The following is an 18,577-nucleotide window of genomic DNA, read 5'->3' as shown; positions in this document are numbered from 1 at the left end:
CCTTCCATGTTAGGTGACTAACACTGAATGAGACGGCTTCCTGGAGACTGGTATCGTAATGAACCTTTTCCCTGTATGATCTTATTACTGGCTTTTGGCAATAAACCTCAGTGATCCTGGTTATTTGGTCACTTGAATCTACCTCATAACAAACCAAAGTGTAGTGAAGCAACTGCCTATGCAATTTAACAATCCATGCAGATAAATGGGAACAGACCAGTGGCCACTGTCATGCAGGAGAGAGCCCTGTCTAACAGTGGGATTTAAAATGACTATTGCCAAAAATAAGGCCCCTAATCCAGCAATTCATAGGGTGCAAACCCAATGGGCTGACTCACCTGAGTAAGGTCATATGTATGCATGAGTGTTTGCAGGATTGGGGCCTAAACAATGAATCCCATAAGCTAAATGGGCATTCTAGACTCGTACCTGCTCAGTCTCCACCACCTTGCTAGTGCTCACAAGGGTTTAATGCTCCTGACAGACATGTTCCCTCCCCCTGCAGATTGTAAACAAGGCCCTTTATCTCTCTAAGAGTTTATCCAAATGACATTGGAGGGTCATTTTCAATGTCTAAAATGTTCCCATGTCACTGATCATGGCAAAGACTGGTGCAAAAGCCTGAATTCTATTCACCCTGTATGGGATTTAGTCACCTTCTGCATTTTGCTTGTCTCAGGCAAGTGGAACAAGGCTCAGCAGTTTCATTTCCTGGCTTCTGTCCACATGAATCAAGGCTCTTGTGGTGTGTTTCCAACACAGCAAGAAAATGTAAAAAACCCCCAAGGAGAGCCAGCAGCAGTCCCCGATCCCACGGTCCAACCTGTATGGAGAGCACTAGCCCTTGGAGTCCCATTGAGAGAATATCTGTGTGGATCCCACTACAGGAGTGGGCTCATGGTCCCATTAAAGCAACACTCCTGCTTTTAGGTTCTCTAAAGTCCTCTGCTTATAAAATCAACACCTAAGGATTCAACACACTAACAGCATCCACCCTGGTCAGTGCCAGGGCCCACCACCAGCTCGTCAGACCCAAAGGGGGGACAGGAACAAGAGTCCAGAGCTTTCCCAGCCCAGCTGCATGCATTGCTGATTCATTACAGATGTCGCCCATGTAATCCAGTGGACGCTTTCTCCCCACAGCTGCTGCACCACAGGGAGTAGACAGGATGGTCAGGGGATACGAGTGCAGCCTCCATTCACTGCCCTGGCAAGTCTCCCTTAACGGGTGGGATTTCTATGGTGGATCCCTCATTACGGACCAGTGGGTGGTGTCAGCTGCCCACTGCTGGTACTAGTAAGTGCAGAACTCAGCGTGTGTGTGTGTCACTGCATCTTTATTGCAACACCAGGTGGGTGGAAGCAGGCTGAGATTGAGGGGCTGGTGGGACCTGTCCAGAGGGTCTCTGAGCCACCGTTCATTTCCCAGCCCTGACTCCATGCAGGTGATTCTGGGAGACCACAATATTCAGGTCTTTGAACACACCAAGCACCTGATGCGCATCAAGACCATTGTGTGGCCCCCCAGCTATGACTACCAGACACTGGACCACGACATCATGCTCATCAAGTTGGCTCACCCTGTCCAGCCTGACGCCTATGTCCAGCCTGTTCCCCTTCCAATTGCCTGCCCAGCTGCCAGTACTTCCTGTGTGGTGTCGGGATGGGGCAATATCCTCAGTGATGGTAGTGAGTTTAGCCCTCTGTCTCAGGGGCTCCCAGGCTGCCCAGCACCATCAGCTGCTGATGACACTGCCTACAATGTACCAGGCATTTGTGGATGTCCATGCTCAGAGAATTCCTAGTCCAAGCACAGACACGGAGAGGCAGGGTTGGGGGGAGGGACAGAAAACAGGAATTTTATACACATAGGGCACTTGACCTGGCCTGCCAAACTCCACTGGAGCCCCCTTCCACAATCCTAGTGATGAGCTCTGAGCCCATCTCTGCACACCCTCTGCCCTGTACTGACACTGCCCAGACCTGGCAAGTTGGCACAGCCCAGAGGTTAGTGTCCGCTGGGGCTGGCTGAGAACTGGTGCCTGAAACAGCGACAGGTGCATGGAGATAGCACAAGGCACTTGTGTCCAGCCTTTGTTTTCTCAGATATGTGAACAAGGTGATGGGTATTGCCAATAGTAACTAAATCATCCTCACATGTGCCCCTTCCCCACCCCACAGGGAGCCCAACCCCATTTTATAGGTGGGGAAACTAAGCCAGAGCCTCTCTAGAGCTGTGGACCAAGCCCAGGAGTCCTGGCTCCCCCCACCCCTCCCACACACACACACACCCTGCTCTAGCTCACTAGCCCCTATTCCTCTTTCAGAGTCAGGGGCAGCTCTAGACATTTTGCCACCTCAAGCATGGAGGGTCCGCAGGGACTCCAATGGGAGGTCCACTGAAGCCGCGGGACAAGTGGACCCTCCGCAGGCAAACCGCCGAAGGCACCCTGCCTGCTGCCCTAGCGGCGACCGGCAGAACGCCCCCTGCAGCTTGCCGCCCCAGGCACATGCTTGGAGCGGCTGGTGCCTAGAGCCGCCCCTGTTCAGAGCCAGGATAGGACCCAGGAGTCCTGGATCCTGCCCCCCACCCCTGGCTCTAATCCACTAGCCCTTACTCCCCTCCCAGAGCCAGGGAGAGAATCCAGGTGCACTCATGTCCACTTTCGCACTCAGAGTATTCTGCCTCCCTGCCTAGTGCTCAGGATAGTGATTTCATCCCTCCAGGGTGCAGCATGGGAACGAGGAGAATGCCTGGTGCTAACAATTCCCTTCTACCTTTCAGTGTTCAGCCCCTACAACCTGCAATGCATCAACATCCCCATCCTCAGCAATGCAGAGTGCGAGGGCTCCTACCCCAGGATGATCACCAGCACCATGCTGTGTGCTGGCTACCTGGACGGAGGCAAGGATGCATGCCAGGTGAGGGCTAATGAACATGGCCCCATCAGGCTATTAGAGAGACTCTAGCCCTCCTGCCAGCAGACAGGGGGAAGGACCTGGGGAATGCATGCAGTGTAAGGGACTAGGGAGGTACAGTGACTTTAACCACCCGCTAATTTGCTGGCATCTTCTTCCTCTCAACTTACACACAGTGAGATTCTGATGGTCCACTGGTCTGCAACGGGGCGCTGCAGGGCATTGTGTCCTGGGGAATAGGCTGTGCCCAGAAGGACCAACCCGGAGTCTACAGCAAAGTCTGCTCCCTGCTGCCCTGGATCGAGAGCACCATGGCTGCCAACTAGTTCAGACAGAATGATTCACATCTGGGAACACGTACACTCTCACCACTCCACTGGACCCAGACCAGGGGAAGAGGGAGGCCACCTCAGTGCAGATTGATGCAATACCACTGTAATGCATAGCCAGAGCAAGTGCAGGAGACAGTAATAAATCCAGCTGCCCCCACAAGTTATTTCTGTTTGTGTTGTGCTCTGGGTCCTAATGATTACAAGCTCGGCTAATTAATAATTAACATAGCAACTAGCTGTTTTAAGGCCAGAAGAGACCTAGTATGATCCCCGGAACAGCACAAGCCAGAGACTCCTGCACTATAGGGAAATGTTCTGCCCTCTTTGGGCCCCTTTTTTAATTCAATGCTTCTCAAACAAAGTCCCTGAACCTGCAATCAGATATGAATGCACACAGGGTCACCAGGGCCTGACCAAGCAGATCTCACCCCACACTCAGTGCCGTGCAGTCACATCAGTAACTCACTCAACACCGCATGTTTCCACCTTCTGTATTAAAGGGCCCTGGTTTAAAAGGGTGTTGGGGCTGGGTACTAGGCACCGACCCCCAGACACTGCACACACCTACCCTGAGACTAAAGTTCCTCTCCACCAGCCCCCATCTGAGTATTAAGGCTTCCAAGACAGATTGTAGAAACAGGAATGGCCCATAGTGGGGCTGGGGTGTTTCTCATTCACTGCTCCTACAAAAAAGGATGGAAGTCATTTTGGCAAATGATCCAATGCTAAAAGCTCCAGGAGCTTGCAGGGACAGGTGAGTAACTCCATTGACTACTATGGATTTGACTCACGTGAATAATGTTATGTGCCTACAGGTGTGCACGGTCTTGGCCTTTTCAGGCCACAGATTCATTGAGTTTCTAACTGGTGTTAAATGGGGACATTCCAAGCCTGGGGCCAGGAGGGCAAACACCAGAGAGGGATGATTGCTAAACTCTACAGGACATGCAGCAAATGCATGAAACTCACTGAGGTGCTCAGACCTTCCTCCCAGCCCCCCACCCACCGTTCAGCTATGTGGAACCAGGCTAGTGCAGTGGTCAGGGCCGTCCTTAGCCATAGGCAGAACAGGCAGCCGCCTAGGGCACCAATAGGTCTGGGGGCACCGCTCTGCCCAGAGCCCAGACAGACTGAAAGCAGTGGAGCATATAAGAGCAGGGCTGCCGGGTCCTAGAGAGAGCCGAATGCTGCACAGTCTAAGGGAGACGATTGGCTGCTGGGGTCTCTGGGAAGGGTGGGGGAAGCTGTGAGTGTGACTCTTTCCCCTAGCCTGAGGTGAGGCAGGCTCTGGAAGTATCCTTTGTTGTCCCCCATAACATCCATTCTTCTCCCTCCTGCCCCATGGAGCACCCTACCTTTCTCCTTCCCCCAACGGAGCACCCCTTCTCCCCCCTCCCTGGCTGCCTACTGAGGAATGAAAGTGAAAGTAACTCACTTCCTTGGCAGGCAGGCAGGATTGGAATGGTTGCACAGGCCTGGGCTGGGGATAGCCAGATAGCATGCGCAAAAAATCAGGACAGGGGATTGGGGTAGGGTGAGCAGATGTTCCATGTTTATAAGGACAGTCCCAATTTGGGAGTCTTTTTCTTATATAGGCTCCTAGTGCCTATATAAGACAAAGCCCCAAATATGGGGACTGACACTATAAAATCAGGGCATCTGGATCTGGTCACCCTAGCTGGGGAGCATGTCCGGACACAGCTGCACAGGGCAGGATGAGCTGCTGTTGCTCCATGGGTGCCCCGTCCTTGAGATCAGATGCTGTGCTAACTTCACCATGGTCTGTTGGGCTGGCGTTGGTGCCCATTGGCGTGTGATTGGACCTGAGGGTTTGCTGCTGCTGCTGCCACTCTGCACCCCAAGAGGTGGATTTTGGGGTCCTACAGTTTTCCACCTATCTCCTCCTCTACCGCAGCTGTTAGATCAGCAGGCTGGGGGGTGAGCCAAGCATGAAAGAGTACTGCGTTGCCATTTAGATTGTCATTTAAAAAATTTGTTTGCCAAAAATGCTTGCTAACAATCCTGACTTAACAATCCTAACAACTTCAATTTCATTAAAAAAACACAAAAGGGTCAGTTTATCTGAGGCCAAAAACAGAAATTAAGTAAGTTTGGTGATGGGATGAAGGGATTGAGCCAGTTAATTTATCAGAGGAAACAAAAAATCGTGATCTAGACATATTTCCTAACCTAGCCCTGTTTTACTGCTAAATCAGCAGGTTGGCAACCTTTGCAGAAGTGGTGTGCGCAAGTCTGTCATTTATTCACTCTAATGTAAGGTTCATGTGCCAGGTATAGCATTGCAACGTTTTTAGAAGGGTCTCTTTCTCTATAAGTCTATAATATAGAAAAATCTAAACTATTGTTGTATGTTAAAGTAAATAAGTTTTTTTGGAAATGTTTAAGAAGCTTCATTTAAAATTAAATTAAAATGCAGAGCCCCCCGGACCGGTAGCAGGACCTGGGCAGTGTGAGTGCCACTGAAAATCAGCTTGCGTGCCGCCTTCGGCCATTGCCCGTAGTAATCACCATACCCTGTGCTAAATAGAGCCCCTCCAACAACTGTAATATGCTCATCTCCTTACTAGTGTATAGAGAGTGGTTCCCAAACTTTAACAGCCCACCAACCCTTTCACTGAATTGTGAAATGTCATGAACCCCCTCCTAAAAATGAATATTTTCAGGGATTTAAATTTAAATTTCCTCAGTGTGATGGATGCCCCAACTGCTCATCCTGCTTTCCTGGGGGCTCAGGCTGGGGTCTCAGGCTGCTTGCTTGCCCGCTGCCAGCCCCAACTGCCCAACCCCACTCTTCCTGTACTCGGGCTGCCAGCCCCACACAGAGCACTGGGGTTCAGGCTGCCTGCTCCTTGCTGACCGCTGGGATCTCGGGCTGCTGGCACCGCTCTCCCTGGGGCTTGGGCTACCAGCCCCCTGTGGAGCGCTGGGGCGTTTGGGCTGCCGGCTCCCTCACTGACTGAACCAGAACTCAGGCTGCCAGCCCAAACTGCCCAGCCCCGCTCTCCGTGGGGCTCAGGGGTGCCTGCCCTGCAACCGAGGTCCCACCTACTGTTTCCAGTGCCCAGGGTCATTGGCTGGCCATTAGTGAAATTTTTCTGGTGAAACCCCCAGTAATGTTCTGAAAACCCCCAGGGTCCACAAACCCCAGTTGACTGGTATAGAGCAGGGGTCGGCAACCTATGGCACACTTGCCAAAGGTGGCATGCCAGCTGATTTTGATTCTCTGGGGTTCTGGTCTGCTGCCCCATTGCCAGCCAGGGTCCCGGCTATTGGCCCCTACTCAGCACCCGCTGCTGGCTGGGGACCCCAAGGAACCCCAGGCTGGCAGCGGCTAAGCAGGCTGCAGGCTGAGGAAAAAAAAAGTCCCCCGGCTGAAGTCCACTCAACCCACTGTTGGCTGGGTTCCATTCACTCAGCTGGCAGCAGGCTGAGCGGACTAAATTCAACAAAATAGGAAAACAAGAAGGACAACCAATGACAAAGTGCATGAACCTAGAGAGCCTCCTGAAAACCGGTGATAGTTTTGATTTAATGGACTTGAACTGTACAGAGAATTGAGGTACACTGTCATCAATGTTGCCACATGCAAAATCAATGATGGACATTGTACAGTTTACTCATACCAGCAAATTTGTTTTAGAGCAAACTTGTTGATATATATATATATATATATATATCCTAATGTGTACATTGCCACTCGTATTCTGCTGACAATTTCTGTAACAGTAGCATCAGGAGAATGGAGTTTCTCAAAACTAAAGCTCATTAAAAACTACCTCCGCTCTACACGGAGCCAGGAACACTTGACTGGTCTTGCTATTCTTGCAATGGAACAAGACATCACTTTGTCTTTGTCATACGATGACATTATTCCTGATTTTGCAGCCAAAAAAGCCAGAACGATTGCTTTGAATTAAAAGCTAATCCTTGTTTCAATACCTCTTCATATAAAAGTTCCAATAAAATGTTGACAAATTAAAAAAATTATATTATTTGCATCATTCTGTCAAATCAGAATTTTTTCTATAGTGCTACTTCTTTAGTGCTAGTCCATCAGCATTACAGTGGCTTCACTACGTTAAACTGGTTTTAATAACATGCGTGTGGCAAGTTTTCCAGTAGTGTAAGTTTATGTTTGTGTTGCTAAGAGCAAGACAGGCACAGGGGCACCAGTTTAATAATCCTGCCTAGGGCACCACAAATCCTAAGGACGGCCCTGGCAGTGGTTACTCCTGTGGGCTGCATCCAGAGTTACCTGTATGGTCCTGAGGGAGTCACATGAGCCAAGCTGTGTGTTGATCGGGTGGGACAATTCACAGCCAAAGGGATGGCCAGCTGAGTAGTAGTTTGCAAAAGGACGCAGGTGATGGCCTGGGCACCATTTAAATACCCAGGACAAACACTGAGAATAATTTCAGGTTGTTTGCTCTCTGTTCTTTGCTCTCACCTAGAGTGGGCAGTACAAGTGGTCATTCGGGAAGAGGGGACTGGAAAGACATGTTTCCACATGAACTGAAGTCCCAGCCGAGGCCAGATCTTCAGCAGTTCACACTGAGACTCCCACATCTCTGCCCCAGCCCAGAGCCCCCCCTCACACCCCAAACTCCTCATTTCTTGCCCCATCCCAGAGCTCATGCCCCCAGCCAGAGCCCTCAATTCCCCCCGCAACCCCAACATCCCAACCCCCTGCATCAGCACTGATCCCCCTCCTGCCCTCCAAAACCCTCAGTCCCAGCCCAGAGCTCCCTCCTGCACCCCAAATCCCTCCTCTCCAGCCCCACATCAGAGCCCACATTCCCATACAGAGCCCTCATCCCCACCCCCCACACCCTGACCCATCCTGGAGTCCCCTGCTGCATCCTGAACCCCTCATTTCTGGCCCCATCCCACAACCCATACCCCCAGCCCAGAGCTCATACCTCCTCCCACATGCCAACCCCCTACCTCAGCCCAGAGCCCCCTCCCATACTTCAAACTCCTTGGTTCCACACCCCACAACCCAGAGCCCCCTCCTGCACTCCAAACTCCTCATCCCTGGTGTGACGTTATTGATATAAACTGGGACCATATAGAACATGGGTTGCAACCAAGGTTCTGTAGTGGCACCAAATTCTATGTAAAGGGGGTCATATAAGGTGTCTAAGACCAGGTTACGGGTTACTGGTTATGATTATGCTGTCTGTATGTCTGTATCATTTCTGTAGTTGAAGTTATGAATATTGGCTGTGTATTGTCTGTAATTCAACATTTTTAACCTTTTTAAATTTTTTGTTGTGTGGTTTTCCAGCCCTTTAGCTTCTTTAATATTTTTTGCTGGGTATTGTAGATATATAAGTGTCTATTGTTGTTAAGTGAATTGAGTAAATTTGCTTCCTATTTTTTCTTGGTCCCTTTAATTGTTTTTTTTCTTTTTTTTTTGGCAAGTTTTTTCTTAATCCTTTGTGGCCTCTTTTCCTGTTATTGGTTCCCTTTTTCCGGTTTTCTTAATCTTTTTTTCAACTCTGTTGTAGCGTTATGTATGTCCTAATTATTTTGTTTTAATTTTGTGGGCTACTTATTTATTTGGTTGTGTATTGTTTTTTAATCATTTTTTTGTTCTATCTTTGCTTTATATATATTGATGAGGCTTATTAATTCCTTTATTTTTCATTTTTTTTTTTTGTTTGTAATTATTTGTGTATTTTTTTTTGTGTTATTTTCTTTTTTTTGCGGAACGGATATCTATGAACAATTCTTTAATCTTTTTTTTTTTTTTTTTTTTTTTTTTTTTTTTTTTGTTTTTTTTTTTTTTCGGGGGTGGGTTTCTATGTTACGGAAACGTCTCAGACAAGCTGGATGTCATCTCTGCTTACGCCTGTCGTTCGATGGCACATTACACGGACTATACAACGTGCAGACAATCTGGCGTCGGACCGAGAAGAGACGGCGGAGTACGCATGTCCGACTCACTGGAATGTACGCGCAGAACCCGGCCGTCGCACCTTGATGAAGAAGGAATGCAAACACCTTTTGAATGTCTACGCTCATTTGCTGTAAGTTCCACAGTAGGCCGGAACGAGAAGGAGCTGCTCACCAGTGGAAATAGTGTATAAATAAACACAGGCGAAAAGGCCTGATTCCTCCCATTTGTCTTCAACACTCTCTGTCTTCTTTTAACTCAATGAGGGACGGTATTGTCGGACGACATCAAGTTGAGAAAGCTCTATCCATAGAGGCGAGGACTGATGACGCATTGGCCTTAGCGAGATTCTTTTCGCAGAGAACCTCACAATTTTAATAGAACCTGAACAGTTATAGCTTCATTCGGCTTGTTCTAATCAAAGCTCTGAACTGAAGGATCTTTAGCCATTTACCCCTTAGTATGTGGGAAATTTTCGAATTTCGAGTTTACCAACTCTATGCACCTCACCTCATCATCTTTTTTTCTTTATGAATACATAAACCGTTAGATCTCATCACGATATCTTGATGTAAAAGATGATGGGCTATAGCACAGACGGAATCTTGTGGGTAATATCAGTCAGGTAGGGGTATACCGTTGACCAAGTCGGGTGCGTGGTAGGCAATGGATCAACTTACTCGGGATCTGCAGAGAAAGGCATCTCTCTTTATTCTGGGTGCTTATAGAGATTCCATCGTGTGAATACCATTTACATGCCAAGGACGATAGTGGTACCTGATTGACGATAACTTAAATCGGGTGTAGAGGCTGGACGCTCGCTCTAAGGAACATTGTCTTGTGTGCTCGAGTTGACGAGTTAGCGCACAGGGTGACAGCCGAAGTGTCTCGTTGTCCATGAGCTGCGATATTGTGTTTTTGCCTAGAAAAGCTCCAGCTTGGCTGTGAGACTTGCCCTGTAAGGGATGAATGAAGAACTAATGGTGGGTTACTCTAGATTTTGGCACTCACTCATGTTCTGGGTCCCACCAAACCACATGTCGTACTACTACAGGGATGTGGGCCACCTCGGTAATTCACCAATGTCTGGGCTCCACATCCAGACTGGTAAGTCACACACCCCATCCCATCACCGCACACTACAGAGGGCCCTTGAAGCATACACCACCGTGTAAATATTATAGACGAAATTGAGTGTAGGTGGGAAAGAGTTAGGCGTATGGGTATGAACGAGATGGTGGGGGTAGGATGGGTATTCAGCTAGGTCGTAGTCACCTCAGAATGGGGCAGGCAAGGGTGTTTGAATTATGAGAGTAGAAAGTTGGCAACCTAGCAGTAACTTTGTCCTGGTCACAGGGGTGCAATTATAAGAAGGACAACTAGAGAGGACCCTGGAGTTGGACACTTCTTCTGTATCTCTGGCAGATACCCTGCTCTCCCGTCCTCAGAGCTTCAAGAGAGAGAAAATAAAAGAGAGTTTGGTTCTGGACTCCACAGCCCATGCCCCATTCCCTGGAGTTCCTTACTAGACTCCCATGTGTTAAATCGGAGCTCTTGTCCTTCCAGACGCAATCAGGTAACAATTGAACCCAAGGAGTTCCCAATTCTCTAAGTGCGGCTGCGGAAGTCGATGCACAGGTCAAATTGTGGGTTGTGCTGGACTTAACTCCTTTTCACAGAGCAAGCATCACAGTCTAGGCATGAGGATGCGAATTCCATGGCCAGTTAGGATGCTGAGCAGTACACGAGTCCAAACTTGTGTAATGTAAATCGAAGAGTACGGTAAAACAGAGAGACACATCTAGCACTAGCCATGTTCATAGATTTAATCCCCAATTGACAAAGGGGCTGTGTGCTCAAAGTTGCCCACTATACTGGGATTCATAAGGATAGATTATAAACAATGTCGCGTTAATGCTCACCCTGTCTTAAGAGGTCCATTTGGATCATCCTATCCTATCTGTTTTAGTATACTGTTCAATGACTGAGTTCTGGTCCATCCCTATCTGGTCAACTGCGAATCAAAAACAAACAAATAAATGTACTGACAAACTTAGTATAGAGATGGGGCGGAGAGAAAGGGCATGAAAACCTGAAAACAAGGTATGGAAATCATGGTTTGCATACTGCAGGGAGATTGGATGGAGAAAAGATCAACAGAACCATTAGATTCGAGGCATTGGAAAAATGCATGTATCATGGGTGGCGCAATGATGGATGGAGATAAAATGGTGTCGGGAGAAGCAGTACAGGTCAGATGGGCTACTCCACACAACACAAGAATCAGGAGGGCACTCACTTCGAAGATCTCGCTTACAACATTAGGAGCAAGTTTAAAACATGCAATGGATACCTTGTCCTTAGTTCGATCTACGGAATAGCAGTATTGTTCAATGAGATTGGGAAACTGGTTGCGGGTGGCGAGCGAATGTAATGTAACAACGGGTATAGAGTACTATTTTGATGGTTGACATAATTAGAGGACAATTAGATAAGCAACAACATGGAGCGGTTTGAGAGTAAGTGGTCCTCACCTTGGAGGAGGTAGGGCGAGTTTAATCAGAGCAATAGATACTCCAGAACGGTGAAGCTATGTTCCCATGGCCCTTCTGTTCTCGGTGTCTCTAGCTTGAGGCACAGAAAGCACTTGGGATTTTTGAAGTGACCAATGTGAATGAGATCACTGTGAGTATTCCATGTTTCATGTGCATCTTTCTCCCTCGATAGCACTGGCAATTCCGGGCTCACCTGTGATAGACATTTGTACTATCTTGCCGCGGACGCCAGAATGAGACAACTGATTCTGACGCCGACCATATGGTCATGATATTGTCGCACAGGGTCAGTGGCAACATGTTAGCGTATCCACGGAGAGTAGATGCATCCGTCCGTGAATAGGATCTTGACCCGGCAGAGTCTACAGAGGAGGATCCGAGGTCTGCCTGAGCACAAAGATGAGGCGACCAACACACCAGAAAAAAAGAACACACCTTCCTTTAATCTTAAAGCTTTATTCCAACTTAACCTTTGGGAAATTTTCCACCGGGGGTACTTGAAAGCTGCTGTGTTTTTGTCAATGGCCCCTTGAAAGTTTTCTTCATCCGACCAGCTCTTGATTGTGGTAAGGTGGTAAACAAATTCCTTGATTCAACAGTGGTGGAATGCTGAACACTTTTTCCTCCAGCTTCCAATTATGTTTGAATGGCCAATCTTTTTGATGTAGTGGGAATCTCTTGCACGACTATCCAATCCAGAGAAAACAGCAGTACTATGTGTATCAGTCTGCAGACCCAACAAGAGAGCAACACAACCTTCAATCTACCAACAAAGCGCACGATGTTGGTCATAGTTATGCCTCAACGTGTTTTCATTGTTGTCATCAGGTTTACTCATATGGACCTGCATTGACAACTGGAATTGATGGCAAAAACATTGCCATTATGCAGCAAAACAGCTTTAAAGACTCGTTTTCAGATGAATCATGAAACAGTCTCCACTCATCTGATTCGTAACCTGTTGAGGCTTGCCCATCACATCATTGATGTTGTTGCAGGCTACAAAAGACCTCCACGAAGAAGAGATGGGACAGACTTTTGACGGTCGGGGAACAGGAACCCTAAATGACATCACCTGCCAGAGATTCCCACTGCTGTTCTGGGGAGCCAACAGCTAGACCTAAGCCAATCAACATTTTAGCACCAATATTTTTCCGTTCTAGTGGACCAGAAATTGTAAGTTGACTACGAATTTTAATTTCGAAGCAATTTGGGCTGTAGAGCAATGTAATTTCTAACTCCGGTTAGCTATCCATCATCAACTGGGGAATATTTCATATTAGAGCGCTGGCAACTGAAGATATATTAGAAAATCAGCCTAGTATAAGTCCTGAGGCCAAAGGTGTGCACTTTGCCTCTTTTATCACTGTGTCCAGCCTAAGGACATTTCATGAAAAATCAGCTGCAGCAACAGCACCCGCTATCTCTCAAATCTGGCAACATACCATTAAAGGGCCCAGAAGCAAAGATTACGGAGAAGGGTGGTTATGTTGAATCACATTGATGAATGGGGAGGGGTAGTTTTCTTGTCCTGACACCTCGATACTGGAGGAAAGGCTAGACTGCATAAATCAATACAGTACACTCCTTTTTATCCAATACTGGGGCGGGGACGGAAACTGTTTGGCTAACCAGGTGGTTCGATCCAAGAAGGGCTGTAGCCTAACATTAGTGATACAAAATAGGAAACACTGTTGGATTCAGATAATATAGAGCCCTACAAATTGCATCTGCATCCATCTGATCCTGCCCAGTGACCACAATGTTGCAGTGGCTTTAGGTATACTGATCTCATGCAGCCGTGAACAAAATATAGAATAGATAGTGATTGTAAGAAATTGATATAATAATATATTAGAAATTATAATCGGATAATGGAGAATGGGGTTATACTTATGGTTATTGGATGACGGCGTCAGAGCCGGGTGGATCGGAGTGAGGTCATAGGGCTTACAGGAGAGTGATGAATGCAGATAAGTACGGTCCTTTCCCTGGTAAGGTAACAAGGGAAGGTTTCAGAAAAATCAGGAACTTCTGGAAACAATTAAGGCCAGACAGGCTGATCTAGAACACCTGCGCAACCAAGAAGCTGCTAGAATGAATTAAGGCAGGCTAATAGGGGCACCTGGGTTTAAAAGGAGCTCACTTCAGTTTGTGGTGCACATGTGAGGAGTGGAGCAAGAAGCTGGAGGGAGTGGTGCTGCTGGAGGATTTGAGGAGTACAAGTGTTTATCAGACACCAGGAGGAAGGTCCTGTGGTGAGGATAAAGAAGGTGTTTGGAGGAGGCCATGGGGAAGTAGCCCAGGGAGTTGTAGCTGTCATGCAGCTGTTACAGGAGGCACTATAGACAGCTGCACTCCATAGGGCCCTGGGCTGGAACCTGGAGTAGAAAGTGGACCTGGGTTCCTCCCAAACCTCCTAACTCCTGATCAGACACAGGAGGAGTTGACCTGGACTGTGATTTCCACCATAGGGGAAGATCTGAGGTGAGCAAATCCATCAATAAGTGCAGGACCTACCAAGGTAGAGGAGAAACTTTGTCACACTATGTAGATAATTGTTGCAACCATGATTATATATTTTCAACAAATCTCGTAGAAAATGTGGCATGTAAGATGCCTAGTAAAAGGTTAGAATTATGCTATCTCTATACATATATCATTTTTGTATTTAAAGTTGAGTATTTGCTCTATACCTGTATTTCAAATGTTTGCTCCTGGGGTAACTAATAAGGCAGTTAGCCAGCACATCTTTGAGGGACTATTCAAATTGAGTGGCCCATCAAAAGGACACAACTCACAATGGACCATGGGAGATGCCCATTGACACTGAGTGGCTGTCTAGCAAAGCGAAGACTCACCGGTGTGGTGCCTGCTGCTGGTCATCCTGGGAATTAGTTCTTCCAGCTCCAGAACATCCTCTGCAAGCCAGTGTCTCACCTGCTTCAGGCCCCATATCCCTCTGGACTCTGGTGCCCTTTTCCCTCAGGATTCTGTCCCAGCAGTACCCCCACACTCTGGGGGTTCCTCTGGGAGGGGAGACCCAACCCTTTAAACCCACCTTGCCTCAGTGACTACTGCCAGTCATCATCTAGCCCCTGCTCACTAGGGCAAACAATCTGTAAAGGCCACCATCATTGGCAAGGGGGTCAGACAGCTGCCTCTGCCTAAGCCCAGGCTGCACCTCTGCAATCCATGTGCCAGCTTTGGCCTTTTTAGCAAGGCCCACAACCTGGGGATTTACCAGGCTGGAGCACCACAGTGCTTCCTGCCTTTCCCCAGACCTCTCTATTCCCTGCACTGTGAGCTCCTATGCAACAGGTCCTTCTCTCTCCAGCATGTGAGAGAGACTGTCTGACCCAGCTCCTCCTTGACCTTGAGCCCTTATAACAGGGCCAGGTGTGGCTGCTTCCCCAATCAGCCTGGCCTTTTCTCTAGGACCGGGTAGCTGCCCCACCACAGGCTGGCCTGTAAACATGCTGTCTGGAGTATAGGTAATGGCTTCCTGCAATGACTGTGCAAAACTGGCCATGAACATGTGACTTGTCCGTGTGACTCAAAACCTGGTCACCTGTGATTCTCACTAGCAGTGCTGAGGTTTTTGTTTGAAACAGTGGGTTTCCCTCCACATGGTAGAGGATATCAATGGCCCTGGAAACACCTCCATTTTGCCTCTATCCTGTTCCAGTCTCTGGACTATGAACTTATACTAATGGGAGCATTCTAACCAATGGACCGAAGACCTTCCAATGATTTGGAAGTAGACAGAGACTTGACTTAAGCCAGCAGTTTATTTCATCACTGCAAAAAAACCTGAACCAAGTACAATTACTGTATGTATTTGATTCCTTTAACCAATTTTAACTCTCACCTTTCTTTCATTGTGTGAATGAAATTTTAGATACTAAAGGCTTGACATCAGTGTGATTTGGTGGGGGGGATGCTAAGATCTAAGTTGTATATTGACCTGGGTGTGTGACTGGTCCTTTGGGATCAGAGGAACCTTTATTTGATGAGCCTGGTTGTAAAGAGCCACTCACCTTTAAATCTTGTGTTTTCAGTGGTGATACAGGGACTGGGATGCCCAAGGAAACTGCTTTTATGACTTCTTAGCCAGTGTGGTGAAACAGAAGTTTACTTTTGTTGCTGGTTTGGTATATTCTATGGGGGAATAGCCACTAGTCTTGGGGTGTATCTGCCCTATTTTTCAGCAGTTCATCCTGAATTGGGCATCCTCAGCTGTGACCCACTGAGGCACGGTCACACCCATTCTTATGTTGTGATAGGTAGCCTTCCACCTTCTGGGGTGCCACCTGATATAGTGGGGTACAACTGAGCCTGCCTGTTCCACCAGCCTGGGCTCCCTCACCCTGTCTTGCTGAGCCAGGCCCTCAAGTCTCCTCCGGCACACACAGATAGTGCCTTACCCAGCTGCAGAAAGACAGACACTGAGATCAGCTCTGCCTGGGAAGACAGCTTGGGAATTGCCCAGTACTCAAGTGCACTCCGCCTCTGGGGTGTAAACCCAAAACAGTATTGTCCTGCACTGCACACAGACACCCCCACTCCACTATGAGCCATTCCTGTGTTTCCACAATCTGTCTTGAAAGCCTTAATACTCAGATGTTGGCTGGCGGAGAGGATCTTAACTTATGCCCAAATAAATTTGTTAGTGTCTAAGGTTCCACAAGGACTCCTCGTTTTTTCTGATACAGACTAACACAGCTACCGCTCTGAAACTTAACTCTCAGGCTATATGTGTGGAGTGTCTGGGGGTGGGGGTCAGTGTCTAGCATCCAGCCCCGACACCCTTTTAAACCAGCTCCCTTTAATACAGAATATGCAAACATGCGGCGCTGGTTGAGTTACTGATGTGACTGTGTGGCACTGAGTGTGCAGCAGGAGCTGCATGATCAGACCCTGGTGATCTTCTCTTTATTTGGATCTGATTGCAGGTTCGGGGACTGTTTGTTTGAGAAGCACTGAATAAAAAAGGGGCACAAACAGGGCAGAACATTTCCCTATAGTGCAGGAATCACTGGGAGAGATTTCTCTGGCTTGTGCTGTTCCAGGGATCGGACTAGGTCTCTTCTGTCTGTAAAACCTAAAAATGGCTAGTTGCTATGACGCAGAGCATGACACAGACAAGAATGACATGTGGTGACAGCTATTGCCATCTCTTGCACAGGTCCTAGGTGATTCCCAGTGACCACTATACCATTCCCCCTCAGTTGGGCCCAGCACAGCAATAAGAGTCCATGTTCCCAAGTGGAAAGTGGTGTTCTGTCTGAGCTAGTTAGCGGCCATGGTGCTCTTGATCCAGGACAGCAGGGAGCAGATCTTGGTGAAGATGCTAGGGTGATCCTTTTGTGCCCAGCCAAGTCCCCAGGACATGATGCCCTGCAACTTCCCGTTGCAGACCAGAGGTCCACCAGCATCTCCCTGTGTGTGAGTGGAGGGAAAGCAATGCCAGCAAATTAATGGACTGTTCGAGTCACTGAATCCCTCCAGTCCCTTATACTGCATGCATCACCCAGGGCCTGCATTGACAGATCCCTCCTGACCTCTGGTGTGTTCGCAGAAGGGCTAGAGTCTCTGTAAGACCCAGACAGGACCATGGCTGTTAACCTTCACCTGGCATGCATCCTTGCCTCCTTCCATGTACCCAGTGCACATCAAGGTGCTGGTGATCATCCCGGCGTAGGAGCGCTCACACACCTGGTCACTCACAATGGGAACTTCGACACACTGCAGGTTCTTGGCGCTTAGCACTAAAAGGCAGAGAAGAATTGGCCTTACCAGGGATTCTCCTCCTTCCCACACCACGCTGGTATATTCCTTCAGGGGGAGTGACAGTAAGTCATTGAGTTATATCACTATCCTGAATGTTACACACAGCGGCAGCATGCTCTGAGTGAAGCACTTTAGATTCTGTCCCAGTTCTGGGAGGGGAATGTGGTCCTAACGGGTTAAAGCAGGGGAGACCTGGGAGTCAGGCTTGTATAAAATCCCTGTTTGCTGTCCCTATCCCTAGCCTCTGCCCACTTACGTCTGTGCTTGGACTGTGGGTCTTTGAGCAGGACAGGGACTGCCCCCTCCTGAACAGGACAGGGACTGCCCCCTCCTGAACATCTGCACCATGTGGGCTGTGTCATCAGCAAATAATTATTAAATGGCTGAGTGTGATGTGCTGAGTAGCTTGGGGACTCCTGAGACAGAGGGAACTCTCAGCCATCACTGAGGATGTTACCCCATCCTGACACCATGCAGAGAGACCCAACCTCTGGGCAGACGGTCGGCAGGGGAATGGGTTGCACATAGGCATCGGGCTGGATGCAGTGGGCCAGCTTGAAGAGCAGGATGTCATGGTCCAGTGTCTGGTCGTCATAGCTGGGGTGCAAGATGTTGGTCTCAATGCGCATCAGATGCTCAGTGTGTTCAAAGACCTGGACGTTGTGGTCTTCCAGGACTGCCAGCATGGAGTCAGGGCTGGGCAAAAAATGGTGGCTCAGAGCCCCTCTGGACAGCCCCCACAAGCTCCCAAGCCTCAGCCTGCTCCCACCCTTCTGGGACTGTGATAACAAAAGTGACAAGCACACACACAGATGGTGAGTTCCTCACTTACTAGTACCAGCAGTGGGCAGCTGACAGCACCCACTGGTCCGCGATGAGGGATCCGCCACAGAAATGATACCCAGTGTTCAGGGAAACCTGCCAGGGCTGTGAATGGGGGCTGCACTCGTATTCCCCAATTATCTTGTCTACTCCCTGTGCGGCAGCAGCTGTGGGGAGACAACATTAGTGCGGTTATAGGGGTGAACTGGTAACGAGGGGAGATGCTTGCAGCCCAT

At 48.5% G+C, this 18,577-nt stretch overlaps 2 protein-coding genes across 2 annotated transcripts; one reads left to right on the top strand and one right to left on the bottom strand.

Moving 5' to 3' along the window:
- The first annotated feature begins 1,169 nt into the window (after positions 1 to 1,169).
- On the top strand, positions 1,170 to 3,245 carry LOC116819084 (serine protease 1-like). The gene is given in 4 exon segments (XM_075070488.1): positions 1,170 to 1,291; positions 1,430 to 1,693; positions 2,793 to 2,922; positions 3,096 to 3,245. Coding segments are annotated over 4 exon segments (666 nt in total).
- A 13,773-nt stretch (positions 3,246 to 17,018) lies between these two features.
- LOC116819088 (trypsin-2-like) lies at positions 17,019 to 18,577 on the bottom strand. Its single transcript, XM_075071405.1, has 5 exons — positions 18,571 to 18,577; positions 18,352 to 18,508; positions 17,959 to 18,215; positions 17,361 to 17,497; positions 17,019 to 17,168 (listed from the first exon to the last, which is right to left on the bottom strand). The coding sequence occupies exons 1-5, from the start codon at positions 18,575 to 18,577 to the stop codon at positions 17,019 to 17,021; spliced, it is 708 nt and encodes a 235-aa protein (XP_074927506.1).

The sequence above is a fragment of the Chelonoidis abingdonii genome, chromosome 11 (genome assembly GCF_003597395.2).
Source record: "Chelonoidis abingdonii isolate Lonesome George chromosome 11, CheloAbing_2.0, whole genome shotgun sequence".
Lineage (NCBI taxonomy): Eukaryota > Metazoa > Chordata > Testudines > Testudinidae > Chelonoidis > Chelonoidis abingdonii.
Note: the sequence above shows the minus strand (reverse complement) of the source record. Positions and strands in the feature narration are given on the sequence as shown.